The sequence below is a fragment of the Coturnix japonica genome, chromosome 7 (assembly GCF_054131305.1).
Source record: "Coturnix japonica strain WE chromosome 7, WE-NBRP24, whole genome shotgun sequence".
NCBI classification, from domain to species: domain Eukaryota; kingdom Metazoa; phylum Chordata; class Aves; order Galliformes; family Phasianidae; genus Coturnix; species Coturnix japonica.
This window is the reverse complement of record NC_140669.1, coordinates 23,701,453-23,724,720: the sequence shown is the minus strand read 5'-3', so window position 1 is coordinate 23,724,720 and position 23,268 is coordinate 23,701,453. Positions and strand designations below refer to the sequence as shown.

Below are 23,268 nucleotides of genomic sequence, written 5' to 3'. Positions count from 1 at the left end.
AAAAAATCTAATCACACGCAACAAAAGTGACTACTGAAAGGAACTAAAGCACACATTTAGAAACTGAGCTTAAGGCTTACAAATTCAGCCTTGCACAAACCATCTTCAAAGGAGCCACCTGTCATAAGTCTGCCTATAAGAAACATAAACCAAGACAGGAGACACATGCTAAAAAGAACAAAATAAACCCCAAAGTATTGCAAATCATACAGCTGTACACAGCACAGCCCAGCACCTGGCTGCCCACAGAATGAACAGCAGCTCTACCCAGAAGCTGCTCCTATAATTAAGAAAAACAAATGAACAGAACTGTTTCCTCACATGCAGGAACAAATGATTTTAAATTATTGTTTTCCCAACCACCCACATGCCAAGATTAGTCCAATTCGAGACCTGAAATCCTTACCACCGATCTGAATTACACACGCAGAGCTGTTGACCAATGTTTCATGCACTTAGTTTCACCTGTCCAAAAAACAAGCAGGAAGGCAAAGGCTGCTAAAAAAGAGAGTGGAAATAGAATGAAAAAAAGCCAGAAAACATAAACCCCAAGTGTTCCAGCATTGCCCTGTATGAATCAGCAAACCACTATCACAGCCGTCCATGTCACACCTCACTGAAATACTCCTGTGGAATAGTAATGTGTAACTGCTTAAAGAACTCACAAACCACACACAGCAAATACTGATAAAGAACACCTAACTATTTCAACTAACTGAAGAATCACAGTAAAATAAAAGCATAGCAAGAATAGCCAAATTACTGAGATTACACAGAAGAACATAGACTTGATACTTCTGGACTCCAAATATCAGTAGGCCAAATAGAATCCATAAACACTGGGTTTGAGAGGAAAAGACCATCTCATGGCAGCAAGGTAACGCTGCTGTAGAACCCAGCTTAATACTCCAGAATGGTACAGGAGATCCAAATTACATCATACTGGTATAAAACAAAAAGATGTCAATGAGTTTGAAAGTAGCTCCGTGGTTTGTTCAACATATGTTCAACCAGCACATAACTTATTTGTAAGATGCGATTAACAAACATAAATGTCATTTAAAAAAACATCTGTAACGTAACTTTTCTAATTTCTTTAGCTCTAAGGAAAATAAAACACATAAAAGCCAATGCCCAAGTTCTTTACACTTGACAGAAGTACGATGCTAACAGAAGAATGACTAAGGGCTGCGCTGCAATTCTTCTTACAACACAAAACTTCTATCAATTATTGATGATGTGCAGCATGTGTTGGAACAGTTTGCAAACTGTGCGTTACCTTACCCAGCACCTGATCCTCATCTAGGTTGATTCCTTCTCTTCTCTGTTGTGTCGCTGGCAATAGACACTTCTGTTTTACTACATAACAACATTTGACTTTGTCACAAGTTGCCCCTCTACCCCTCCACCCTGGATTTCAAATTGAAAAATAAAAGGTCAGAATTCCATTGGAGAGGGGCAGTGGCTCCCAGAAGTACGGCCTCTGATTGAAGCTGCTGGGCTTTTAAAGAAAAATAAGTAAAAACTCCTACAGGGTGAGAGCATTTAAACACTAGGACGTGTCACCCAAAGAGGTTGTGCACCCTCTTCCTTTGGAGCTATTTGAAACCGAAGGAACCTGCCATAGCTGACCCTGTATTGAACAAAGGAGTTGAAGTACATGATCTCAAGAGGTTCCTTCCAGCCTTAACCATCCAGTAACTCTATTTATTAATCTATATTTCTGCCAAATAAGGCGATAGAAGAAAGGGTCAGGAAAAGAGAACAGATTACTGAGATAATACATGACACCTACCAATCTTTCCTAAAGACATTTGTCCCTACTTTACTCTTCATTTACACCCTACATGAAATGTCTGAACAAGCCTCCATGACACAGAAGTGAATGTTCCCTTGAACACAAATCTGCATGAAACTTTATCTACCATAAGGAAATAACTGCAAAGCAAGCAGAGTGAAACACAGCACTAAATAAGAATTACCTCTTGTAACTGCACCATCCGTAAATGAAAATACCTGACCGAAGCAGCAAGTCCAGCTATGACTGATGACTGCACGTGCTCAGATCACTTTCTCTGCAAGAGTCACGAGACTTCTACCTAAAAGATAATGACTATGGCAGATGACCTGCACTAGGAGTCAGCTGGGGAAGCCTTCAGCTTCACCACCAGATCCTAGTTCAACTAGGAAAGGAACAAAATCTACAGTTATTTTCAAGCCCATGTCAGTGTTTGACTGAACACATTAGCCTGATTCTGAGCTCATATCAATCTGCTTGGGAAAAAGCCAAACAGCTCCATTCCTCCTCCTGCAGAAAACAGGGAGTATCATATGAAGTTCTCAGATAACACGTTCAGAACAGAACAGAGGAATGACTTATTCACACAACATGAGAAGTTCCGTGGTACTCGCTGCCAGAACGGTGGTCGATTCCAAAACAATGCACGGCCTCAGGAGTCACAAAAAATTAGGCACATCCATGGAATAAAAAGCCATACAAAACATCATCCCCACACACAGACTGGGAGAGCTGATCTCAGTAGTAACCCAATATGCTCGCCTGGAAAAGAGCATCTGCTGTCAGCTACTGCTTAGTTGTGCGGCACAAGCAGGATTGGAACAATGGTCCTGTCACATACCAGGATCAAAGAGCTTTATGGGGCTTCAGGATGGGATGAGATGAGCCCAGCACTATGGTTCTTCCTGTGAAAAATCACCTCTGGGATGCCAAAAACACAGAAAGGAACAGTGTTGCTCCAGCACATCACTTCTCCTCTATAGAGGTGAAACAGTGCTTTGAGACTGTGATATAACCCATAGAACATTCAGCTCAGTCTCAGCTTAAGAAGATAATTTGCTTCCCCATCTTCCATAGCAGTTCTTAAAAAATACAAGATCCAAAGGAACATAAGCAGCTACTGGAAAGATCTTTAATTGCAATTGAAACAGGACTGACCATTTCCTTCAAATGACAACAGGCTTCTAGTGATGTAGAATTAACTACTGATATGAAGCCTGAGAAAGTAACACACAATTTCAGAAGAAAAACATGCAGTGTTCTACTTCAAGTGGCTCAAATACGTATTAAAATAGTAAAAATAACTAAAGAAAAAAAAACATAAGCACCCTCAACACTGAGAGTACTTCAAGTCAGCATCAGTCTCGCAGCTTGCTAAGCCAGAAAATAGACACGAAGAGCATATGGCTAAACACCAATCACTGACATGGAAACTACTAAAGATGCATACGGAACAGTAACAACGATTCATCTGGTAACCTAGAATATATACTGCCAACTATTTCTGCAAGCACAGGTTACCGAAAGTTATCTACTGCCACCTTCCACTGGCCTGGCATCCATAAGCAGGAATCCCAACTAATCCTGACTGGCACGGCTAAGCACGTGTCAATGGAACCGTATCCTGGGACCATTAATTGTCAGAAATTGTCACCACCACAAATAGTACAAAAGAAAACCCTCAAACAACTGAATAAACCATAAAGAGCACTGATTATTTTTACACCGAATCCCAATGACCTTCTCTTCCCAAAGGACATCCAGTATGTTCTATACAAGATGGAAACTTCTCATATTTTAACTCCTTGTACATATTATTGTAAAAGTCAGAAAAAAAAAACAAAACACCAAAAACCAAAGAAGGTAACTCAGGAAGGTAAAGATTTCTTCCTTCTCAATAACAGGCTACAACAAGACCATAAAGCCCCTTAAAATTATCCAGACTCAATTATTTGGTGATGATGCAGCTTTGGAAAAGCTCCCTACATTACTAGAACACATGGCCCGTACTTACAGTCTTTTATTTTGGAAAGAGGAAGGTCCATGCTGAAATACAAGGCAATTCAGAAAGTAAGATGTTAAGCAACCTCACTGAAAAGTTTGTCCCATTAAGAGGTTTTATGTACTTAGTTGTGAATAGCTGTTTCCCCACCCTTGTTCAATCCTGACATTCGTAGTGTGTTTGAAGGGGAATCTTGCAGTGTGTTCCTCTGTTATAATCCTGTTTGACCACAATGGGTCCCACAAAGTCAATCTTCTGTGATCAGTACTGAACACTGAGGTTGATAGACTCGTAATATCAGTATGGCTTCATGGATAGATCACCAGGCTACAACAAATACCCAACTAAACAAAATAAAACACACATCTAGGAGACTTTCCCCCCACACACCAAAAGTACCATCCTGTCTGGAATCCAACCAGTTCACAGCTCACAGGCATCAGATGGAACTTAATTACCCAACAAACAGAAACTGAAATCCTCGGTATTCAACAAATCAAGAACCCATCCCCAGTTTCACCTCCCTGCTCCATTGAAAAACTAATGTGCCTTGTCCCCTCCTGACACTGGATCTCACAGACTCACAGGGAAAAACACTGAGTGCTGAAAGCAGACAGAGGCAGCCTGGATTAAACAGATGGCATTCTATTTCCAACAGTTTCACTGTTAATAACACCATAATGGCACTCTATCTGGAACGCTTCTCATCATCTCCTAATACCACCAATAAAAGCTTAAAAACTAGAAGAAGCTTCACAAACCTGCAGTCAGTGCTACTGTTCTGGCAATGCCACGCTGTTCTGCCCAGGGAGGTGGTGGAGTCTCCTTCTCTGGAGATATTCAAGACCCAGCTGGACGCCTACCTGTGTGACATGGTGTAGGGAGCCTGCTTTGGCAGGGGGGTTGGACTTGATGATCTCTAGAGGTCCCTTCCAACCCCTACAATTCTGTGATTCTGTAAACCAGTGTTTATTCTTATTGCTATTGGTGCATCAGAAATGGATAACATGGGGTTTGCATTCAGCTACAAAGAGACAGCATTAGCACAGCATTAAGAAATGGTTCAGCACCAAGTTACTGAGTGAATGCCTTCCCAAGTTTCTTTGCGGAGAAATGGCACGACATACTCAACCACCAGGAATACAGGCAAATAAATAATAATCACAGAATCACAGAATTGTAGGGGTTGGAAGGGACCTCTAGAGATCATCGAGTCCAACCCCCCTGCCAAAGCAGGCTCCCTACACCATGTCACACAGGTAGGTGTCCAGGCGGGTCTTGAATATCTCCAGAGAAGGAGACTCCACCACCTCCCTGGGCAGCCTGTTCCAGTGCTCCGTCACCCTCACTGTAAATAATAAAAATACCCAAAGAGCAACACAATCAATGCTTCCTATTTATATATCTCAATGGCATGCAAACCTCCAATCCCCGTGTAGAAGTGGATCTTGATGACTCCTTTAGCCCCCCGTTCCCTTCCAGCCCAGCAGCAGGGTGTCACTCCGTCCCCTCGCGTTTCCTACGGCACCAAGCAGCGCTGTGCTGTCAGCTCACACCCGCTGGCAGCCCCCGGCCCAGCTCAGCCCCCGGGCCGCCCCGCTCCGTTTCCCTGCTCACTCAGCCCGGTGCAGACAGCGCTGTGGCCGGGCCCGGTTCTTACATAACCGCGGGCTGCGGGGCCGCTGTGACCCGTGTGGTGCCCGGAGCCACCGGCTGACGGAGGATGAGGAGGATGAGGCCGAGCGGAAGCCCCGCACCTCAGCGAGCGGCAGCGGCGGTTCGCGCCCCCGCACACAGGGACCGTGCGGGCTGCCGTCCGTGCAGGAGCCGCCGGGCCGTGTCTGTACCGGGAGTGAAGGAGGCGGCACAAGGACAGGGCAGAGCAGGGCAGGGCACAGGCCGCAGCACAACGACAGGCCGCAATCCACAGCCCGATCCCCGCCGTTCCCGCGGTTCCTCACCCTTCTCCTCCAGCGCCGCCGCCGCCACCTCCAGCCGCCGCCAGCCCGCAGCACAACAACGCGCCCGCCCATTGGGCCGCTCCCGCCCTAACAAGCCCCGCGCTGATTGGCCGCGTGCTTCCCCGTCCTTCGCTCATCCCCCCCCCCCCCCCCTCCCGCACCTCCGCTCGGGATGGCCGGGTCGTTGTGTGTGATGGAGCCGCCTCGTCAATGACCGGGGGCAGCAGGGCAGCGTCACAGCGTACAGCGGTACAGGGCGGCTGGGGGGGGGGGGGGTTGGGAATGAAGCGGAACGGAAGTTACGCGGAACGTTCGTGCTCAGCCGCATTTCCGTGAGCGGCTCCGTCCGCCGACTTCCGCTTCCGGGTATCGCAGTGTCACGGCGGAGGGTCGCGGAGCGGGCAGGTACCGGGCGGGGACACAGCGCGGACAGGGCAGGGGAGCGGGGCTGACCCGGGCCGTGCCGTGCTGTGCCGTGCTGTGCTGCTGAGCACCAATGTGGGCCGCGGCACCTCTCGGTACAGAGGGACGCGGTCAGTGCCGCAGTGCGGCCCCACGGCAGCGCACGGCAATCACAAAGCAGGAAAACGCTTTGAGTGCAATGTGATTGTTTTGGAGCACTTGTTGTAACACCTCGCTATTCCTGTACACGATGTTGGTCCTTCTGCGTGTGGAAAATAAGCTGACACTCCCTGAGAACTGACACTTATCTTTGCTTGTAGGTATGGGGCACGGAGCTGAACACGGCCACGGCCACGGCCGAACAGAACTCCCTGACTACAGGCAGTGGAAGATAGAGGGGACTCCACTGGAGGACGTCCAGAGAAGGTTGGCTAAACGGGGGCTCAGGGATCCATGGGCTCGGTAAGCACAGAAGCTTCAAAGCTTGTATTGATGTGTCATCTTATAGTCATGTTCCCCCCACCCCCCCTGTTATGAACTATGTAAACTTTGCTCAAGTACTTTTCAGTCTTGGTTTCAGAGTCAAATCAGAAGATCTAACAATTGTGTAACTAGTTTAGGGATCTGAGGCTGATACTACATTGCGGTTACTTGCATCTCCTGTAAACTGTAGCTGTAGGAAGAGTTAAAGCTGCTACTGTTACTTGAATGTTTACATTATAGAAATGTTACCATTTCAGCGCACATCCAGAAATAACCTCATTTCTTTCCAAAGAACTTTTAATCATGTTTATCACACTGTCCCCACTGATCCTGTTTTATTCTTGTGGTTTTCCTTGCCTTTTAGTAATGAAGCCTGGAGGTACATGGGTGGCTATGCAAAACCTGCCACCATAACAGATGTCTTCACTAGGGGACTCAAGTGGGGGTTTGCAGCTTTCGTTGTTGCTCTTGGCATCGAGTATGCCCTGTTTCCCCCGAAGAAGAATGGAGGACATCACTGAAGATTAAATCTGACAATTCTTTTCACTACTAAAATGTACAAAATCCTGCTGACCACTGTACTTATAGTACGCATATTAAAGTCTATCACAAGTAAAAGCTGTGTTGCTTTGACTTTATTACACTTTTGTGAAAGGATCGAGAAATGTAACCAGGGCAGTTTCCTTGACTTCAGTCTAGGAAAGGAAAACAAGGAGTATTTATATACTTTATATAAAATCATATATATATATATACACATGTACGTACATATATACACACACACACACATATATTTACATCAACATCATATACATATATATATATAAACATCCTGCTGAATGAAATTGAGAAAGTGTGATGCTTTTGAGAGAAAAATTCTACTTTACTCCTTACAGTTTTAATAGCCATTATTTGCTGGTAAGGGATCTTGAATTACTTGTTATATTTTAGAAGTATAACTTACCCACTTTTGTCTCCCAGTGAGAAGAAACGCTACCTTAAAGCTTAAAAAGTACCCAGAACTTACCCAAAACTGCCTAGAAGTGTGTGAAAATACCAAACCTTATGCTTCATCATATTGAAAACACTAACTTACAGATACCATGCACCAAAATTATCTGTTATTTGTAAAATCCAGAAATTAAAACTCATGTTTCTACCGCATTTACTAAGCAAAGCAGTGTACATTTCACTCAGCAATAGCTGTACCTTATCTCAGTATGACCTCCAATATACTTGAGTTTAAATTAAAGAAACTGAAAACAGAGATCAGTTGTTTTTTCTGGTATACAATTCCAGTTATAATTTTGCATCAATACAACTTTCTTATATTATTTTAAATTTTTTGTAATATTATTTTCCTTTGCATTATTCCTCCTGGAGTGCTTTTTGGATGCCTGGGGTGAAAAAACAGTAAAAAAAAAACACAAAATGGAGCCTTTTGACAGTGCACCCTTTGCAGAGCTAGGGATTAGCACTGGCTGGATGTCCTATTTTAAACCTTTGTTACACCCTCGGTAAGGACAGAAAAGGCAGTTATACTGTCTGAGTTTTCAATTCAGACAATAGAGCAACTGTATCACTAAAAAGAAAAGCAAAACTGATAAATGTTACATACCAGTAGACAATTACTTGGTGTGCATCCACTGCGAACAAAGTGGAAAATTTCTTGAGGTAGCTATGTCACATACTGCGGGTTTATTAAAATAAAATTGAAGCTCCTATCAAATGGCTTAAAAGTACCTTTAAATATATATGTATTTACACAATGTTTTTAAGTGGAATTACAATAGGGCTTTATTTTTCGAGGCAGTAAGAATCTGTTGCTGTGAGAGGACCATAGTGTTCGGTGGAGCTTTACATCTCTGCGTGACATTGCTCAGAGCCCTGTTCAGAGGGTACACAACGGTTTGACTGACATTCCTTTTTGCCTAATGTCTTTTTCAAACATCTCTATGCAGTTCAGTCTGTGGAAAAGCAAATCAAGAACTTACTGTGTAAAGTAACACCAAATATTCCCATGTCATCCTTTAGGTACCCCCAGAAAGCACATACATTTGCAATAGCTAATACTCACTTTTCTCCCCCTCTACGTTGGCCTAAGACTAAACTGTTTAAGATTTCTTCTGAACAACAATCTAAAATTCAGTTTACTATTAAGAGCCAGCATTACATGTGCTATCAGTGAATCTTAGCTTAAGATGCACAGTTCTCATACACACGTGCTGTGTGTGCTGACACAGCTTTCCACTGCCTCCCAGTCACGCTGCCACATTGCACAATGCTTCTGGAAACTAAGCAAGAAATGCTCTTGGTTTTAGCTTCTTGTAGGTAAGGCTTATTTTCATACTGCTCTATATGTTCATGATTTATTGGTCTCTGTTCTACACTGGATGCTTTGGAGTCTGAAGCAAAATAGCTGCAAGTTCCTGTGGGATGAGTCTTTTAAAACATTGCTCCTGCTGCTTCATTGACTCTTACAAACAAGTTAACCTTTAAAGGCTCCTTCCATCTCAACTGATTCTACTCTGATTTACAGCAGCTGAAGAGATACGTTTTCATTTCCTATCCCTAGCAGCTGGATGCAGACTCAGAAGTTATGGTAAGCACGTTTTCAGAACGTGTAACATCAGCACACTGCTTAGTTTAACTGGGCAAAAAGATGGTAAAATACAAACTAACGAGTTCCTCTTTACCGTTTCTTAAGGGATCATTCGGTTTATCAAGAGCTTATCACAGATGACCATCATTTTACATGAGCATATTAGGCAGATCAGCTGTCACACTGGACTGACATCAGTAAAATGCCCGACTTTATGAATCGCCATGGGATCATTCAGTGATTCAGGCAGCATTTCGGCCTCAGCTGCCTTCATTCACGATGAACGTATTTTGTCAGTTTTGCGGAATACAAAAATACAATACGCAGACAACTCCTGTAATAGATACGAAATAAAAGTCCGTATCGTAATACTGAGCATTCCCGACAGCGGGTTCCTACCTGGCGGCCTCTGGCACGAAGCACCTCGCAGGTAAATGTGGGGCGGTGTCAGACGCGTCGCTCACGCAGCGGGAGGAGCCGGAGCGTTTGTGCGAGCAGCGCCCAGCGGGCGGCGCCGCGTCCCTTCCCTTCCCACGGCCGCCCCTGCTCGTAGCGCCGCTCCTGGCGCATCGCCGCGCCGCCATCTTCCACGGACGGGGTGGGCGGGATCGCGCAGCTCGGTTCGCTGCCCCGAAGGAGGCGGCGGAACCAGAAGCGAAGCGTTTGCCTCGCCTCGCTCCGAAATACCCGACAGCCGAAGTCACGATAAACCGTGAGGGCTGACGGACGTGGCGCGGCAGAGAATACCGGAGGGTAAGGCAACCAAGAGCGCTGCCCTCGTCCCCCAGCGACGGGGATCTCGCCCTTGCACGGCTCCACGCTTTGGGGCGGCCGAGGTGTCCGGTAGCCTTGGGAACTATGATGGAAAAGCATTTAAGTCGTGCTGTGACACGTATTAGGGCGTCCCCCGCCGCCCCGCTGGGAGCCCCGCCCGTCCCCATGCCGGACCCTGCCACGCTGCTGTAGCCGAGACCTTCCCTGCGCGTTCGGGTGCGTTCCACCTCCCGCTCCTCCTTTCCCCGTGCCGTTCGTTCTTCCCGCACATCCTGCGCGCTCCCGGAGCGTTCCCTGCCGTGCCCCGGCGGTGCGGGAGCAGCGGGCCCAGCCGGATGTGGGTGCGGGCTGTCGGTGCCCCTGGGGAGACATGAAACACAGCGCTGCCTTCTCCGGCAGACTCCGGCCTTGCGGGTTCGGAGATTCCTTTCGCTTCGTTTCCCCATGTGTGATTTAACGTGGCTAGTCTGACTGCGGAGTGGAAGTCTGTGTGAACTCCCTAGAGTAAAGCCAAGCTCACTTATTTCGATGAGGAAGACGGGTACTTGCCGTCTGTAGATGGCAGTGCGCGTGATCGCTGGTAACGTACATGGAAAGTTAGTCCGGCCTGGCGGAGGAACAATAAGCGTGAAAGGGCCTTTCGGAGACTTGTGTTTTCCCTGCTCGTTCTTTTACGGGGAAATCTGGAAGCCAGGGAGAGCACTGAGTAATTTCTAAGCACTAAACAAAGCCAGATGGCAGATTTGAAACGTAGGAGCTTCCGCATGAGCTCATCATGTGAGGGGAACAAAGAGCATTTTCTAAATAAGTCTGGCACTGATGTTACATCCGGTTTGTGCTTCTGCAGAGATAGTTACGAAATGTTAACGAAACAAGCGCCGTCTGAAATGACAGGCTTGCTTAGACCTCGTTTAGAGCATGAAAATGTTTGTTTCTTTTGAAAGGCTCTCACACTTTAAGGCTTGAGATACATCCGTGTCCTGATTAGTGCAGCACGCTGTTCTCTTGCTAATCACACCGATATTTCAGTGTTGTGCAATGTTTGCGTTGCAGTCATGGGAGCAAAGGGTCCAGCGTGGTGTTAATTCTCAACGAGTAAACTTGTTTGAATCATGTGCAGACATAGCAGCTCCTGCTTGTTAATGCCGGCAGAGAGTGACAGCAGCCTTGTGTGTGAACATTTAATATGTTGTTATTTGCTGTACGGACTGTGCACAGCATGAAAAAGCTCAAAAATAGGAGTATGATTAAGCTTATTAACATCAAAGAAGCTGATTAACATAGCAGTGGGGTTCCTGTCTGCTTGTCTACCGTGGCCTGGAGATGACTTGTGCTTTAAGGAGTAAATATGTTTGCTTAGACTCTCAGATGTTCATTCTAAAAAACAAAAAACCAAACAAACCCTTCTGCTCCGTGTTGGGGCAGTCACAGGCCAGCCTAGGGCTTAGGCTAATAGAACTGTCAGAAAGGTGGTTTCCCATGCAGTAGTGAGAAATTAACCAGTAGTGTCAACTATGCTCTGAAATCTTATATTTTGTTCAGGGAAGCCTGAAAGTTAGTGAGGACCAGAAATCAGTATCCAGGTGCACTTGGATGTTAACCTCCTTGAGTTTTTCCTCTCAGCCTTTTTAGAGGACAGGAGGACTGATGAGGCCTAGAATTTATGGTTTAATTTCTGGAGATACTACAAGTATTAAAAGAGTTATTTTTCTGAGAAAATTCTGAGTGACAGCAAACTAAAAGAGCCAAACTTACAGGAAACCTATTCCCCATAGCCCCATAATTTGTTTTCCCTTACCATGCCTGGGGATTTCCTAGCCTATTTAACAGGAGGAAAGAAAAATATTTCTATGCTCTGTGTAGGCCAGCGACTTTCATTTACCACTACCAGTGTGACCTTTCAGTATCAGTGGTGATGTTAGCCTTGAGCTATTTGGAATGATTAACCATATTCCTGCTCCAAAAGCTTTGCTTTTACCTCTTTAGCACAGCCCTGAACAGAAAATTGTTCAGTATTTTGTTGTGGCAATATTGGCAAACCACCTGTGCACAAGATCACGCAACCTGCTGGGGTGTCTATGAACTTTTATCTTCCATGTTGATAAGATATACTGTGTTTTTTTTCTCACCCCATGTTTTTGAATGTAAAAATAAAAATGCTGTTTCAGATACTGAAGCTCTTCACGTTGCTCTTAGTCATCTCCCACTGAGAACCCTCAGGGAAGGGGTGCTGTTAAGTCATACGTTTGACTTCACAAGTGCTTTTGAAAGCCCTGGCTATAAGTGCCTGGGGGTTGCTTTCCTGTAGGAGCATTTTGTGCCTCCCCTTTATGGAATAAACTCCATCTCACAAAAAAAGTTTGTTTTTCTGTGGGACATCTTACAAATACTTGATGCTAGTTTAAAAATCAGAAGTTAATGGCAAAAATGATTTTCCCCAATAGAACAGTGGAAAATAATAGATTACAGTTCACGGGAGTAGAATTCTTGCTTATGAAAGGCCTGAAAATTTTCTCATCTTACATATAATGCTATAATAGGGTGACAAAGTCTTTAGCTACAGCACACAAGAACAAGCCCAAGCGCAGCAGTCACAGATGTAGAAATCAAGTAAAAGAACTGCTTACCTTTGAAAGGCCACAGGTAGGCAGGGGTTTCCAGCAAGAGATGCCCTCACCTCCACTGCCAACCCTTAAATGAGGTCTGGAAAGGGGTGGATCCTGACTCCATCCCTTCACTCAGGTGCATTGCATTGTCATTGTATGCACCTGAGCTCCCCGGGTTGGCCCTGTCTTCCACTAGGTGCTCAGGCACTGCTTCAGGCTATGGCTTACTTAGCATGTCCACTACAACTGTGCTTCTCCAGTTATACCAAGCAGATCCTTGTGTGAAGCAGCATGTTCAAAAGTACACTCATTTTGTGTATGCAGTTTGTTATCATTGGAAACACTTTAACTACTTTTAAGCTTGTTCCTTAATGGTGTGATGTGAAAAAGAACACTGTGCCTGTCTCCTTTGGGTTCTGAAGAACAGACCTGTGTCTGAGGGCGTGCTGCTTTTTCCTGTGCTGTAGCAGGAGCACTATAATCATGCATTTTCTTTACGTGTTTAGAAGCACGTGTTGAACACACATGATACATGGTACGTGTAGAACTGACTGTTAAAGAGACTGATGAGCAAAGGTTATCCACAGCCTAGTTACTGTCAGCTGCTTTTGAATACTCTGTGCTTCTGAAAATGAGCTTAAGTGGCCGCGATGACATTTTGAGTATTGCAGATACATTAGGTCTCATTGGTGGTACAGAAGCGTAGGAGTTTTTAAACTGAGTAATACTCGGGTCCTCTGATGTGGTGAATTTATGGTATTTTACAACAGAAACTCCTGGTTTGCTTCTGAAGGTGACACCTTGGGGTCATAGCAGCTGCTTGTGTTAAAATCCCCCAGCGGTTTAGACATGTTACCAGAAAGATGGGTTTTTTATGCTTTTCATTTAGTTATTTATTTTTTAAAATTCTTTAAATAGCGATGTCTTTTCCTTCTATTGTGCTGTCATAAAGTGGAGGAAAAATCCACTGCAGTCTGACTCCATGGAAAATGTGGCTCACAAGCATATATGTAGATAAAACTCTATGCAGTGTATTAACTGAATTGCTTGTAAGGGCTAAGATTTATCTTCAGATTGCTCATTTCATCTTTCTCAGTGTACGTAATTGGGATCAGAGAGGGACGGATAGAATTTCCACAGTCAGTGGCAGTGGAAATTGATCATAGCACCCTAGTTTCTTTGTTAATCATGAGGGTTTTTGTCTTCCTAGTTTTGAATTTTGATTTCAGTTTCCAGTACGGGTATCACGTGAAGAAAGAGGCGGTCTGTGGCTTATCTGTGCCTTCAGAGTTAACCACTTGGCATACTGAAGGTTGGAATTTTTTCTTTAAGTGGATTTTTGACCTTATTGAGCTTAGAGAGTGTGGGGGAGGAAGCCTTCAAACCCTGGTAACTCATTCAGAGTGGAATCACTTAAAGTGGTACTAATAAATAAGGCAATCTACACGTTCCTGAATTTAAAGGTAACTAACATGTAAAAATGTAACCTTGTTGTTTTTTTTTTAATTTGAAATGCATACCTGATAAGTGTTTCTGTATGTGGTTTGTTGTTGCTTTCATTGTTTTGTCTACAATGTGTGGTGTGGTTACACTGCCTCTTAACTCTCAAAATGCTGACTCTAAAATGTCTTGAGATGTTTGGGCAGGAGCCTGAGTGGTGGGTTGCTGGAAAGAGATCAGGGCTTTAGACTTCAATTGCAATGGAACTTAACTCAATTACCAGCTTAACTTAATTACCAGAAACCCTTCAAATAGAGTCTTCTCATCAGCGAGCTGATGATTCTTTGTTTCACTTCCTATGGAATTCACAGGCTTGTATTAAGGTAATTTTACTTTAAAAGAACTTCCATTTTTTTTCTTTTTTTCTGATTAGTATGACCTAGCAAGTACTTCTTGTTCTGTAATGAACATCTGGGAGAACCCCCTGAGAGCAGGAGGTCCATATAAACTAAGCTGGCATTTTAGTTACTACTGAGGTATGACAAATATGAGAGTTAACTGTGCAGTAGACTCAGAACCTTTTATTCCTTTTCCACAGATTACTTACATAAAAATGCATATAGTTATGACTGAACACCAGAGGCGTGCTGTAGCAGATATGGACTTCATGTCATGTTGGCCTCCTGTATAAAAGAAGGAAGGCTGGCAGTTTTAAAGGGACAGCAAGAAAGTGATGACCAAGTGCCAAGTACCAGCTGTCCTTATTCACCAGATTGAAGAAGAATTGGATAAAGAAGAAGATGAGATGATGGTTTTCCTGTGCCGAGACCTTGCTCCTGACTTGGCTACTGCTGGCCTTAAAGAGCTTTTGGTGGCTTTGAATGAAAGGGATAAACTGTCTCTTCTTGGTTTGTGTGAGCTGTTGTACAGAGTTAAGAGGTTTGATTTGCTGAAGAGGATCTTGAAGATGGATAAAAAAACAGTGGAAGCTAACCTTACCAGGAATCCCAGGCTTGTCCCTGATTACAGGTATCTGCTTCAGAAAGCACTTTCTTCTAAAAGTATTTCTTCAAAATACTTGTTTTGCACTTTTTTTTTGTTTGTTAAATTGGTCTTGAAAGTGAAAGAAAAGCAAAAAATAACATCATATAAGAGTTTTAGTGAAAATATTGTCAAATGTAACCCCTAAAGTAAACCTTAGTAACTTCTTGGCAGTCAGGGCATTGGAAGCATCTATCTTTAAAGAGTTTATTTATCTTAACTTATGAGAACTGTGATGATTGGGCCATTCTGTATTAGATAGAAATGATTCTCTATGGAAGTGCCATTAATTAGATATAGTGTTTTTTCTAGCTTACTTTGGGAAATAGCCTCACCATAGCTTTTCTCAGGTGACCTGTCCCTTACTGCTCTCTTCTCTTTAGCTTTAATAAGTTTAAATTAAGAGAACATAGTGATCTTCCCTAAGAGATTTCAGAAGAAAACACACATGAACACAAGGAAGATTTTCCTATGGTGATATCTCACTGAAATAAAAACCCAATCACTACTAGCTTTAAAGTCAAAGGTGTGTTATATTGTCTTGCATTCTCTCTCTTAATCTCTCTGAAATATTAAGGAGACTTTCTCCAGCAGTCAGTCTGAAGTAACACAGGTGCTGACAAGCACAACAAAGTGTTTTGGAGTTGAATATTGGAGCAGAGTAGTTTTGTGTGTGTTTGTTGTTGGGTTTTTTTCCACGTTGTTTATCTGGGAATGTTATGTTAAGACTGGGACATGGGAGAGACTGGGAAGTTGAACAAGGGTAGGATCTTGTTAAAAACCAGTTCTTTAGAAATGTCTCAACTTTATTTCAGGGTACTAATGGTAGAGATTAATGAGAATCTGGAAAAAGAAGAAGTGAGTTCTCTTGTTTTTCTACTCAGAGATTTTGCCCCTCGAATGAAAATGGCAAAAGATAAGGTAATACTTTTATTCTCATCTTTTCCTCTAGAGCAAAGAGATTAAAGTAAAAAGGGAGGAGGCTAGAAGAGGTTCTACCACAGTGGATAGTGAGGCAGGACTAGGTAGAGAAGTGTGAAAGGAGAAGTGGCTTGTATTTCATTCTTTGATGACGTTCTTGTTTTTAATGCAAGTAAAGAAGCTAAAGTAATAGTTGGAGGGAACTCAGAATAGTTTCTGCAGTGAACAGGGTTAGCACGAATCTCACAGGCAGAAGACACTAAAACTTCAGTGTTACTGAAATGAAAATACACATCTCAAACCATTGTTCATATTAAATGTGTCTTGATGTACAAGATCACTTTTTTATGTTTGTGCACTTTCATTTACAAAGGAAAAGGGTTTTCTTAATAACATCATTCTTTGTATATTTGCATTCTGAATATTTGTTCCAAATGCCAAAGACAGTGAGGATTCAAAAAGCTTGACCACTGTGCACACAAAGCACTGAAAGCTTCTTTTGAATGTTTCATTTTAACCAAAGAATGGGAGAAATCTTGGAAATTCCCTAAAGTTTTTCTTATCTACTGATCTGTGGCATGTGAAGTGACATTTCACATGGCTGGCTACGCAGTAACAAGGAAATGCCAGGCTGTGTCCTCAAAACCTTTGAATTGTTTAAGTCTATCAATGCCTAATAATAATAAAAATAGTAATAATGCTATGAACTCTTTAATGTTTTCCAGGTAATCACTTCTTAATGTTTCAACAATAACATGCCTGGTTCCTGAAAATACAATCTTCACCACCTTCACATACTATTTAGAGTCTATTTTTTTAGTGATAGAGAACAACTGACTGATACAGATAAGGACTTGAGAGAACAGCATGAAGCTGTGTTGATGAAGGCTCAGGCTACGTGTTAGGAAAAGATTGTTCACTGGAACACATTCCTCAGGGCAGTGGTCATGGCACCAGCTGCCTGAGATCATGGAGCATTTGGACAATGCTTTCAGAAATATGGCTTGGGGTTTATTGAGGGGTCTTGTGTGGAGCCAGAAATTGGAGTTAGGAATCCAGGATATCCTATGACAACAATTTGGTTTTCTGTTGTTGTTACAGAGTTTTCTACGTCTAATTATTGAACTGGAGAAACTAAATTTGGTGGCTCCAAATCAACTGGATTTGATAGAAAACTGTTTCCGAAATATTCACAGGATAGACCTGATTAAGAAGATTGAGAAGTATAAGCAAGAAGGTACGATACTTTTGCACTGCTTTGTTTTGATAGTAAGGGTTAGATGCAGTCTTACTAAAGACAAAGTTACAAGTCAGAGTATTTGCATGCTCCAAGGAATTATCTTTTCTAACACATCCTATATCATCATGTATTTCTCTGTGTGTTCAATTTTCAGCTTACATATCCTCCATTCGTTCTCAGCCTGTGTATGTCAATGCCCTTCAGGCATCTCTCCCTAATCTCAGCCTGATTGATCCTCCTTACAATTTGGGGGTAAGTATATAATAACTCAGACAGATCCTTTATATCAAAATATTACAAGACATTGAAAGAGGATTAATCTTTGCAAAGTCTAAGGAATGAGAAATGGCTAGTAACAAGAATACTGTTCAGGTTACCTTTATTGTTTCTGTTATGTACTACATTTAAGGCCTGATAGAAATTATCTGATAGTCAGATCTGGTTTTGGTAACTTCTGTGATTTTTATATATATATTTTTCCTATTAAGAATACAAAATCTTTTATTGTAAAAGTATTTTTCTACTTCTCTGGGAAGTTAAGGGTTTTGTTTTGAGTGTTCTTTGCAAAACACAGCATTCTGAATACTTGTGGACTTTGCAGAACCCAAGGAAAGAAACCTTTAAACTTTAGAAGCAGAAAATTATGGCTTGCTTCAGCTGTTTTCTTTGCTTGTGTTTATTTTAATCTGATTTTAACCAAAGACTCTCAATACATCAAAAGTCACCCACTCGTACTTCTAGTCAAACCCTATTGTGTGCAGCGCTTTTCATGTTTGACTTAGGTCCAGTGTTGTAATAACAATATTAACCTTTCTTGAAGTCTTTAATCTTGCATGGAAGTATTTTCTGATATGTATTTAATAAATATCTATCAAGCTTACATTCAAAACACCAATGATCCAATTTGCTCTTAAGAACAAAGCAACAGCTTTTTTTTTCCAGATTACTAATGGGAAAGAATTTGCACTGACTTTAAAAAATTCAAAAGGAAATAAAAATAATATTATCACAATATGGAAAGTTTCTACTTATCACTATATAGGTAAGAAAACCTGTATCTTTAGAGGGACTTTTGTTTCACTACCATAGGAAATAGCTTTCCTTTACTGTTCTTGGAGAACTGATAAGTTATGGGGAGGAAAGCATTTTTCTTTCTTTCTTTTTTAAGTTATTGTTTTAAAATTCAAAGTAAGGGATAGGTTTGAATCCAAAAAGCTGTAATCCTTTTTTTTTTTTTTTTTTTGAGGAAAAGAAATATTACCACATGGTATTTTGAAAGCATGATAACTAGTTTTGAAAGCAGAAAGGGAAAATAAGACTTTTCTTCATTTTAGTTTCAGAATGTGAACAAAGAAAAGTCACAAAATGGAGAAATCTTCTTTCAAGGTAAGAATACTTGATCTAATCTTTGCCAGATTCTCACCATTTGTACTGTATTCCTTTTTGGGAACTCACAATGCCTCTCAAATAAGGTGGTTTTAAAAGAGACTTGTTGACTGAACTGTCCCAGAGTAGGGGAGATTGTTTTTATTGCTTATTGTTGTGCTGTTCTCTAGTCGTAAGTAATGTTGAGTGAAATCCAAATAATGTTTTAGTGTGAACATTTGTTGTTTTTCTACTTCAGTACCATACATAGGAACTAGGAGGACTAGGTGAGAGAGAACTTGACCAAACTATATAGGTTCTTTTTTATCTGTTTTGCTGTCAAAGAAATAGCACCAATGCCTACACACTGAGATTACTTCTGTATGTTTTAACCACAGAAGAACCAGTCCACATGTCCATTCAAGAATCAGGACCAGCATCACATAAGGTAAGTGCTTTAGCATTTGTGATGCATGTATGCATACAAGTTAAACCAACAAAAACTAGTAGATATTTGCCTTAGTCTTCCTTGGGTTTTAACATTTCCTTTAACTGCATGCAACAAGAACTTTATGTACACTCATAGCTTCACTGGCAATAAATAGATTCTGTGAATTGCTCTATGCAGTTTTAATGTAAAATATTTGCTGCTGATATTCAAGCAGTAGTGTACAGAAGGCATGTATGTATGACATGCACATATGAGCAGAGGCTAAGTAAAACCTGTTGAAAATCAAACCTCTTGCATCTTCATTAGAAGTGACAGGGCTTCTTTGTGTGCAGCAAGTTTTGTTCTTGTTCTTTTTCATTCTCCTTACTCACTAGACAGGGCAAATACATTAGCATGGTACTACTACACATGGTCTGTGTAGTAGTGCTGGATTAACTGCTGTGCCATTTTCTAGCTGTTATATGTCACAAGCAAGGAGCTATCTATAGCAGATTGATTGTTAGCTTGTTAAAGGAGAAAGGGATTGTGCAGAGTCATTGCTGATTATTGAATGAAGGGGCTTTACATAATTGTACTAAATAAGGAAATGAATGTTGTCTTGACAAGCAGTGTCTACTGCATCCCTACAAATCACAGAAGTTATCTACATACATTATATAGACAGTGTGAAACTATTCCTAACGTTGTGTTCATAGTAACACTTAAGGAAAATAACAGAATTACTGCAGGAGGATCATTGCGCTCATAGGTCAGGTCTTAAGAAGTCTCTCTACCCCCATCTCCACTCTCAATCTTCCTTCATTCATTTGCGCTCCAGTCTTAGTTTATGGGTCATTAATACAATAAGATAGAATAACAGAAGATGTAAGTTAAGGCCATACAGGAAATAAGAAAAAAAAAAAAAAAAATCCATATCACCTGCAGTTTTGTTACATAGATAAAAACATTGAATTCCAGTAGATGTGCTTCTACTAGTTACTGTATGGAAAAGCAACAGAACACAATTGAAAGGTCTAAAGTGTTTAAATTGGACAAAAGAATCAAATCTATAGGCTGAGAGAATTACATAACAATTTGGTATTTATCTTTTGCTTTCCACAGGTGTACAGAATGCAAAGTCAGCCTTTAGGAGTATGCCTGATTATAGACTGTATTGGTAATGACACTGGTAAGTCTCTGGAAATTAAAGTTTTTCTGATCTCCTTATCAAAAAACAAGAATCCAAAAATAACGTCTTTACATAAGCAAAAAAAAAAAAAACAAAAACAACCCACAAAAACAACCCCACCCTTCCTACCAGCCCCTAGGGAAAAAAAAAAAAAAAGAGGCTAAAATTAAAACAGAATGCTTGCAGCCAACTTGTATTAACCTAGGAGATACAGGAGAGATCAGTGAGATAGCTTTTTTCTTATAAGGACCAATAGTGGGCAGATCAACTGCAACTATTGATGCAAATAGTGAAATCAGTGCTGCACACAGACACAGAAAGTAAAATCTTGCTGCCTGCTTGTTAATGTTTTAGGTAATAATTGAAATTATACAGTTTGCCAGTTGGGTACAAGGAACTAACAGTAATGCAGGATCCTGCCAGGTGTGGATGACGTACAAGGGAAAACACTGAACTCACATGCAACTGGAAAACATCCCTTGGAATCTATCTAGCTGGGATAGGCAGAAAGTTTGTGAGCTACCTTTGTAGCCAAAATAAATAAATTTGAAAAAACAAAAAACTGCACAAGAATGCAATTACCGTGTATAGAAACAAAGTTCTTCAATCTAACATATCTCATTTCTACCCTCAAAAAGAGTTATGCCAACTTTGCCCCAAGAAAACAAAGCCTGCCAAGAAGTGAAGGACAGGGTGAGGGCTTTTGTGACTTTAAATAAACAAATAAGTAAATCCTGCACCATGAAGAGGCCTACTTCCTCATTTCTTCTTTCTTCTCTCTTTTACAGTAGCTTTAGTGAACAGACTTTCTGATCCAAGAGAATTATTATTAATCTGAAAGGCACTCAGGTACAGTCTGGTCCAAAACCAAAATAGTTACTTAAGAGCTCTGTTTCTTTAAAGCAAATGCAAAAAGTATTGCCTGAGAAATGGCAGTATGTGGAGCTGAAGAAGACATGAAGTTTAAAAATAGTCTTGTTTACAAAGGTACCTCTTCAGATTTCTTGGTAATAGAATGTGAGCATGTGTTGACCTTGTTTATTAAAAAGGAATATTTTGCTATGGCAGGCCTGAGTTCTTTAAAAGTAGTAAGTATAAAAGCAGAGAGGGCGCAGATGCTTCAGAAAACAGGTAATAAAGAAGGAACTACTATGTCAGTTCACAATCAGAGGTGTATAAATTTAGATCTACTCATCATTTGAGGGCACAAAACTTTTTAACTAGCAACATAGACTCCCTTGATATGGTAATTACAATGAAATACAAATACGTGCACAAAACTCACAATGTGCTGTTCTTGTGCTCATGTGAGCCCTTCAGTATTTGCATAAGAACAGGGAATGTAAATATGAATGAGAAAACCCTGCTATTTCGGAAGGACAAAATTGGATTATCTGTTCAGCAGATTTACCTGCAAATAGCGGATTTTCTACTGTTGTGCCAAAATTACCCAAAGCAAGCCTTATTGTGCCTCTGTCTCCATTCATCTGTATAACACACAAAAGGAATTAAACCATGTTTGCATCTCAGATTTTTAAAGTTACCAGCATTAAAACAAGCATTTTAACATGATAGAAAACAAGACTTGCACTGACATAGATTACTGCTTGTGAGAGGTGCAGGGCATCTAACTTGTTTCAGGGTATGTTTTGGAAATGTGTTGACTACTAGAGAGTTCTCACGCCACACTCCTTCTGAAGTCTGAATATAGCAAAGAGAGAGGAAAAGACAAGGAGGAAGTTAGGAATTATCTGTGGCGTGCATTCAAGTCCACAGCTATCCCAAGATTTAAACGAGGAAACTGAATCAATGGTAAATTCTAAGAGATCAAGCATCACAATGATGAAAAATACTCTGTGTAAACTATGTGAATTCATCAGCTGATGATGAAGTTCAAACTGCAGTTGTTCTTGTTGTTATTAAAGCAGACATTGGCTTCCTCTTGACTTTTTAATTTCTGTTTGGAAGTCAGGTTTTATCCTTGTGTTGTAAACAGAGGAAGAGAAGGGTATTTTTTTTATGTAAAGAAGGAAATTCCTTACAAGTCCCTGGTGGTTTGCTGGGGAATTATTGCTGATCTAGGATTGCTGCACGTAATCTCTCATTTTATCTTGCCTCAAAGTGAAAATGCTGTATCTCAAACTTGCCTTACATAACTTCTGATTAATTTTTAAGCTCTAGTATCAGCTCTGATAGTATGGGCTGATTATTTTAAATCATGACTCCTAGTGTGCATGTATGGTCTGTATAGTTGGAATAATATAAGGGTATAGTTGCAATTATAGAGTAAATAGCCAGAGATATAAGAAAAGACTTACCAATGCTGAGGCATTCAGTCAAGATGGATGCTCACCAATGTTGAGGCTCTCCAAAAAAACTCCACAAAGGAGCAATCTCCAGAAAGAAAAGCTACCTTAATGGTGGTGAGCCCTTAAATGGGATCTAGGAGAGGTGGAGTCAAGCTCCATCCCTTCCAGGAGCACAGCTGAATTACCTTCACCTGTGCTCCCACAGCTGACTCCTCGTTTGCCTCAGATGGTTAATCAGAGGCTCAGGCTGTGATCAACAGTTTCCCTAACAATGGTCTAAGGTGCTACCAAGGTTTGCATCTTTGCTTATGCAGCCGGTAGTGAGAAGAAATTAAGAGCTCTCCCCTTGCTGTAACTGTCATTTTGTCTATGTTCTACTGCCCTCTAATGGATGAAGTGCTTCATCAAGCACTTAACTTCTGAATGGTACTGAGTTACTCCAGGGTGAAAATATCTTTTGAATTGATCATGTCTTCCACCTGAATTTTCAGAGCATATTTTATTGTCTAAAATAAAGGATACTTCCCTTTCTACTTAGAAACACGCAAGTCTAGAGTATTTTTGAAATATTGTACAAAACTTAATCAAAATAAATGGACTGGAACAGAACCCTATATGTAGCTCCTGTTCATCGCCTCACTATAGTGCAGTGTGTATTTCTACTCTGTATTTGTTGCTTATGTGTATTAATCACAATGTGCTTTT

The 23,268-nt window shown here is 41.5% G+C and overlaps 4 protein-coding genes across 21 annotated transcripts in view; 2 read left to right on the top strand and 2 right to left on the bottom strand.

The window, feature by feature from the left end:
* Positions 1–5,818, bottom strand: part of HYCC2 (hyccin PI4KA lipid kinase complex subunit 2) — a 51,659-nt gene extending 45,841 nt beyond the window's left edge. For all 7 annotated transcript variants that reach the window (XM_085552728.1, XM_085552729.1, XM_015868127.3 and 4 more), the window contains exon 1: positions 5,762–5,818. The gene's annotated coding sequence lies outside the window, so the exon portion shown is untranslated. The remainder of the gene's footprint in view (positions 1–5,761) is intronic.
* Positions 5,819–5,915: 97 nt separating this feature from the next.
* NDUFB3 (NADH:ubiquinone oxidoreductase subunit B3) lies at positions 5,916–7,264 on the top strand. 2 transcript variants are annotated; one of them, XM_015868160.3, is made up of 3 exons: positions 5,916–6,010; positions 6,484–6,625; positions 7,011–7,264. In XM_015868160.3, the coding sequence occupies exons 2-3, from the start codon at positions 6,486–6,488 to the stop codon at positions 7,165–7,167; spliced, it is 297 nt and encodes a 98-aa protein (XP_015723646.1). In that variant the 5' UTR covers positions 5,916–6,010; positions 6,484–6,485; the 3' UTR covers positions 7,168–7,264. The 2 variants fall into 2 exon arrangements, with proteins under 2 accessions (XP_015723646.1, XP_015723643.1); XM_015868157.2 differs by lacking the exon at positions 5,916–6,010 and adding an exon at positions 6,120–6,166.
* A 1,153-nt stretch (positions 7,265–8,417) lies between these two features.
* On the bottom strand, positions 8,418–11,714 carry LOC146760120 (uncharacterized). Of its 6 annotated transcripts, none has more exons than XM_085552756.1 (4): positions 10,197–11,714; positions 9,895–10,104; positions 9,648–9,854; positions 8,418–8,613 (listed from the first exon to the last, which is right to left on the bottom strand). In XM_085552756.1, the coding sequence occupies exons 1-4, from the start codon at positions 10,466–10,468 to the stop codon at positions 8,538–8,540; spliced, it is 765 nt and encodes a 254-aa protein (XP_085408882.1). In that variant the 5' UTR covers positions 10,469–11,714; the 3' UTR covers positions 8,418–8,537. The 6 variants fall into 6 exon arrangements, 4 of the variants coding, with proteins under 4 accessions (XP_085408882.1, XP_085408883.1, XP_085408881.1 ...); XM_085552757.1 differs by having other exon boundaries at positions 9,648–10,104; positions 10,197–10,382; positions 10,612–10,734; XR_014948085.1 differs by having other exon boundaries at positions 9,343–10,104.
* CFLAR (CASP8 and FADD like apoptosis regulator) overlaps positions 9,803–23,268 on the top strand; it is a 21,980-nt gene continuing 8,514 nt past the window's right edge. For 2 of the 6 annotated variants that reach the window (XR_014948079.1, XM_015868143.3), the window contains exons 1-8: positions 9,803–10,001; positions 14,667–15,097; positions 15,925–16,030; positions 17,132–17,267; positions 17,425–17,522; positions 18,605–18,656; positions 19,034–19,083; positions 20,188–20,254. Coding sequence is in view for 3 of the 6 variants with exons in the window: in XM_015868143.3 (XP_015723629.2) it covers positions 14,802–15,097; positions 15,925–16,030; positions 17,132–17,267; positions 17,425–17,522; positions 18,605–18,656; positions 19,034–19,083; positions 20,188–20,254 (805 nt within the window). In the remaining 3 variants the exon portion in view is untranslated. Of the gene's footprint in view, positions 10,239–13,857; positions 14,092–14,666; positions 15,098–15,924; positions 16,031–17,131; positions 17,268–17,424; positions 17,523–18,604; positions 18,657–19,033; positions 19,084–20,187; positions 20,255–23,268 lie in introns of those variants that run through there. The other 4 variants (XR_014948080.1, XM_015868144.3, XR_014948081.1 and 1 more) reach the window with 2 other exon arrangements.

What these genes read in the sequence shown, in the direction of transcription:
- LOC146760120 (XM_085552754.1), bottom strand. Translation starts at nt 10,468, where the DNA reads ATGGGGAAACGAAGCGAAAGGAATCTCCGAACCCGCAAGGCCGGAGTC. An exon ending in TTCGTGCCAGAGGCCGCCAG is followed by an intron (nt 8,614 to 9,647) that starts GTAGGAACCCGC and finishes GCTTTTCCACAG; the next exon opens with ACTGAACTGCATAGAGATGT.
- NDUFB3 (XM_015868160.3), top strand. Translation starts at nt 6,486, where the DNA reads ATGGGGCACGGAGCTGAACACGGCCACGGCCACGGCCGAACAGAACTC. An exon ending in CTCAGGGATCCATGGGCTCG is followed by an intron (nt 6,626 to 7,010) that starts GTAAGCACAGAA and finishes CTTGCCTTTTAG; the next exon opens with TAATGAAGCCTGGAGGTACA.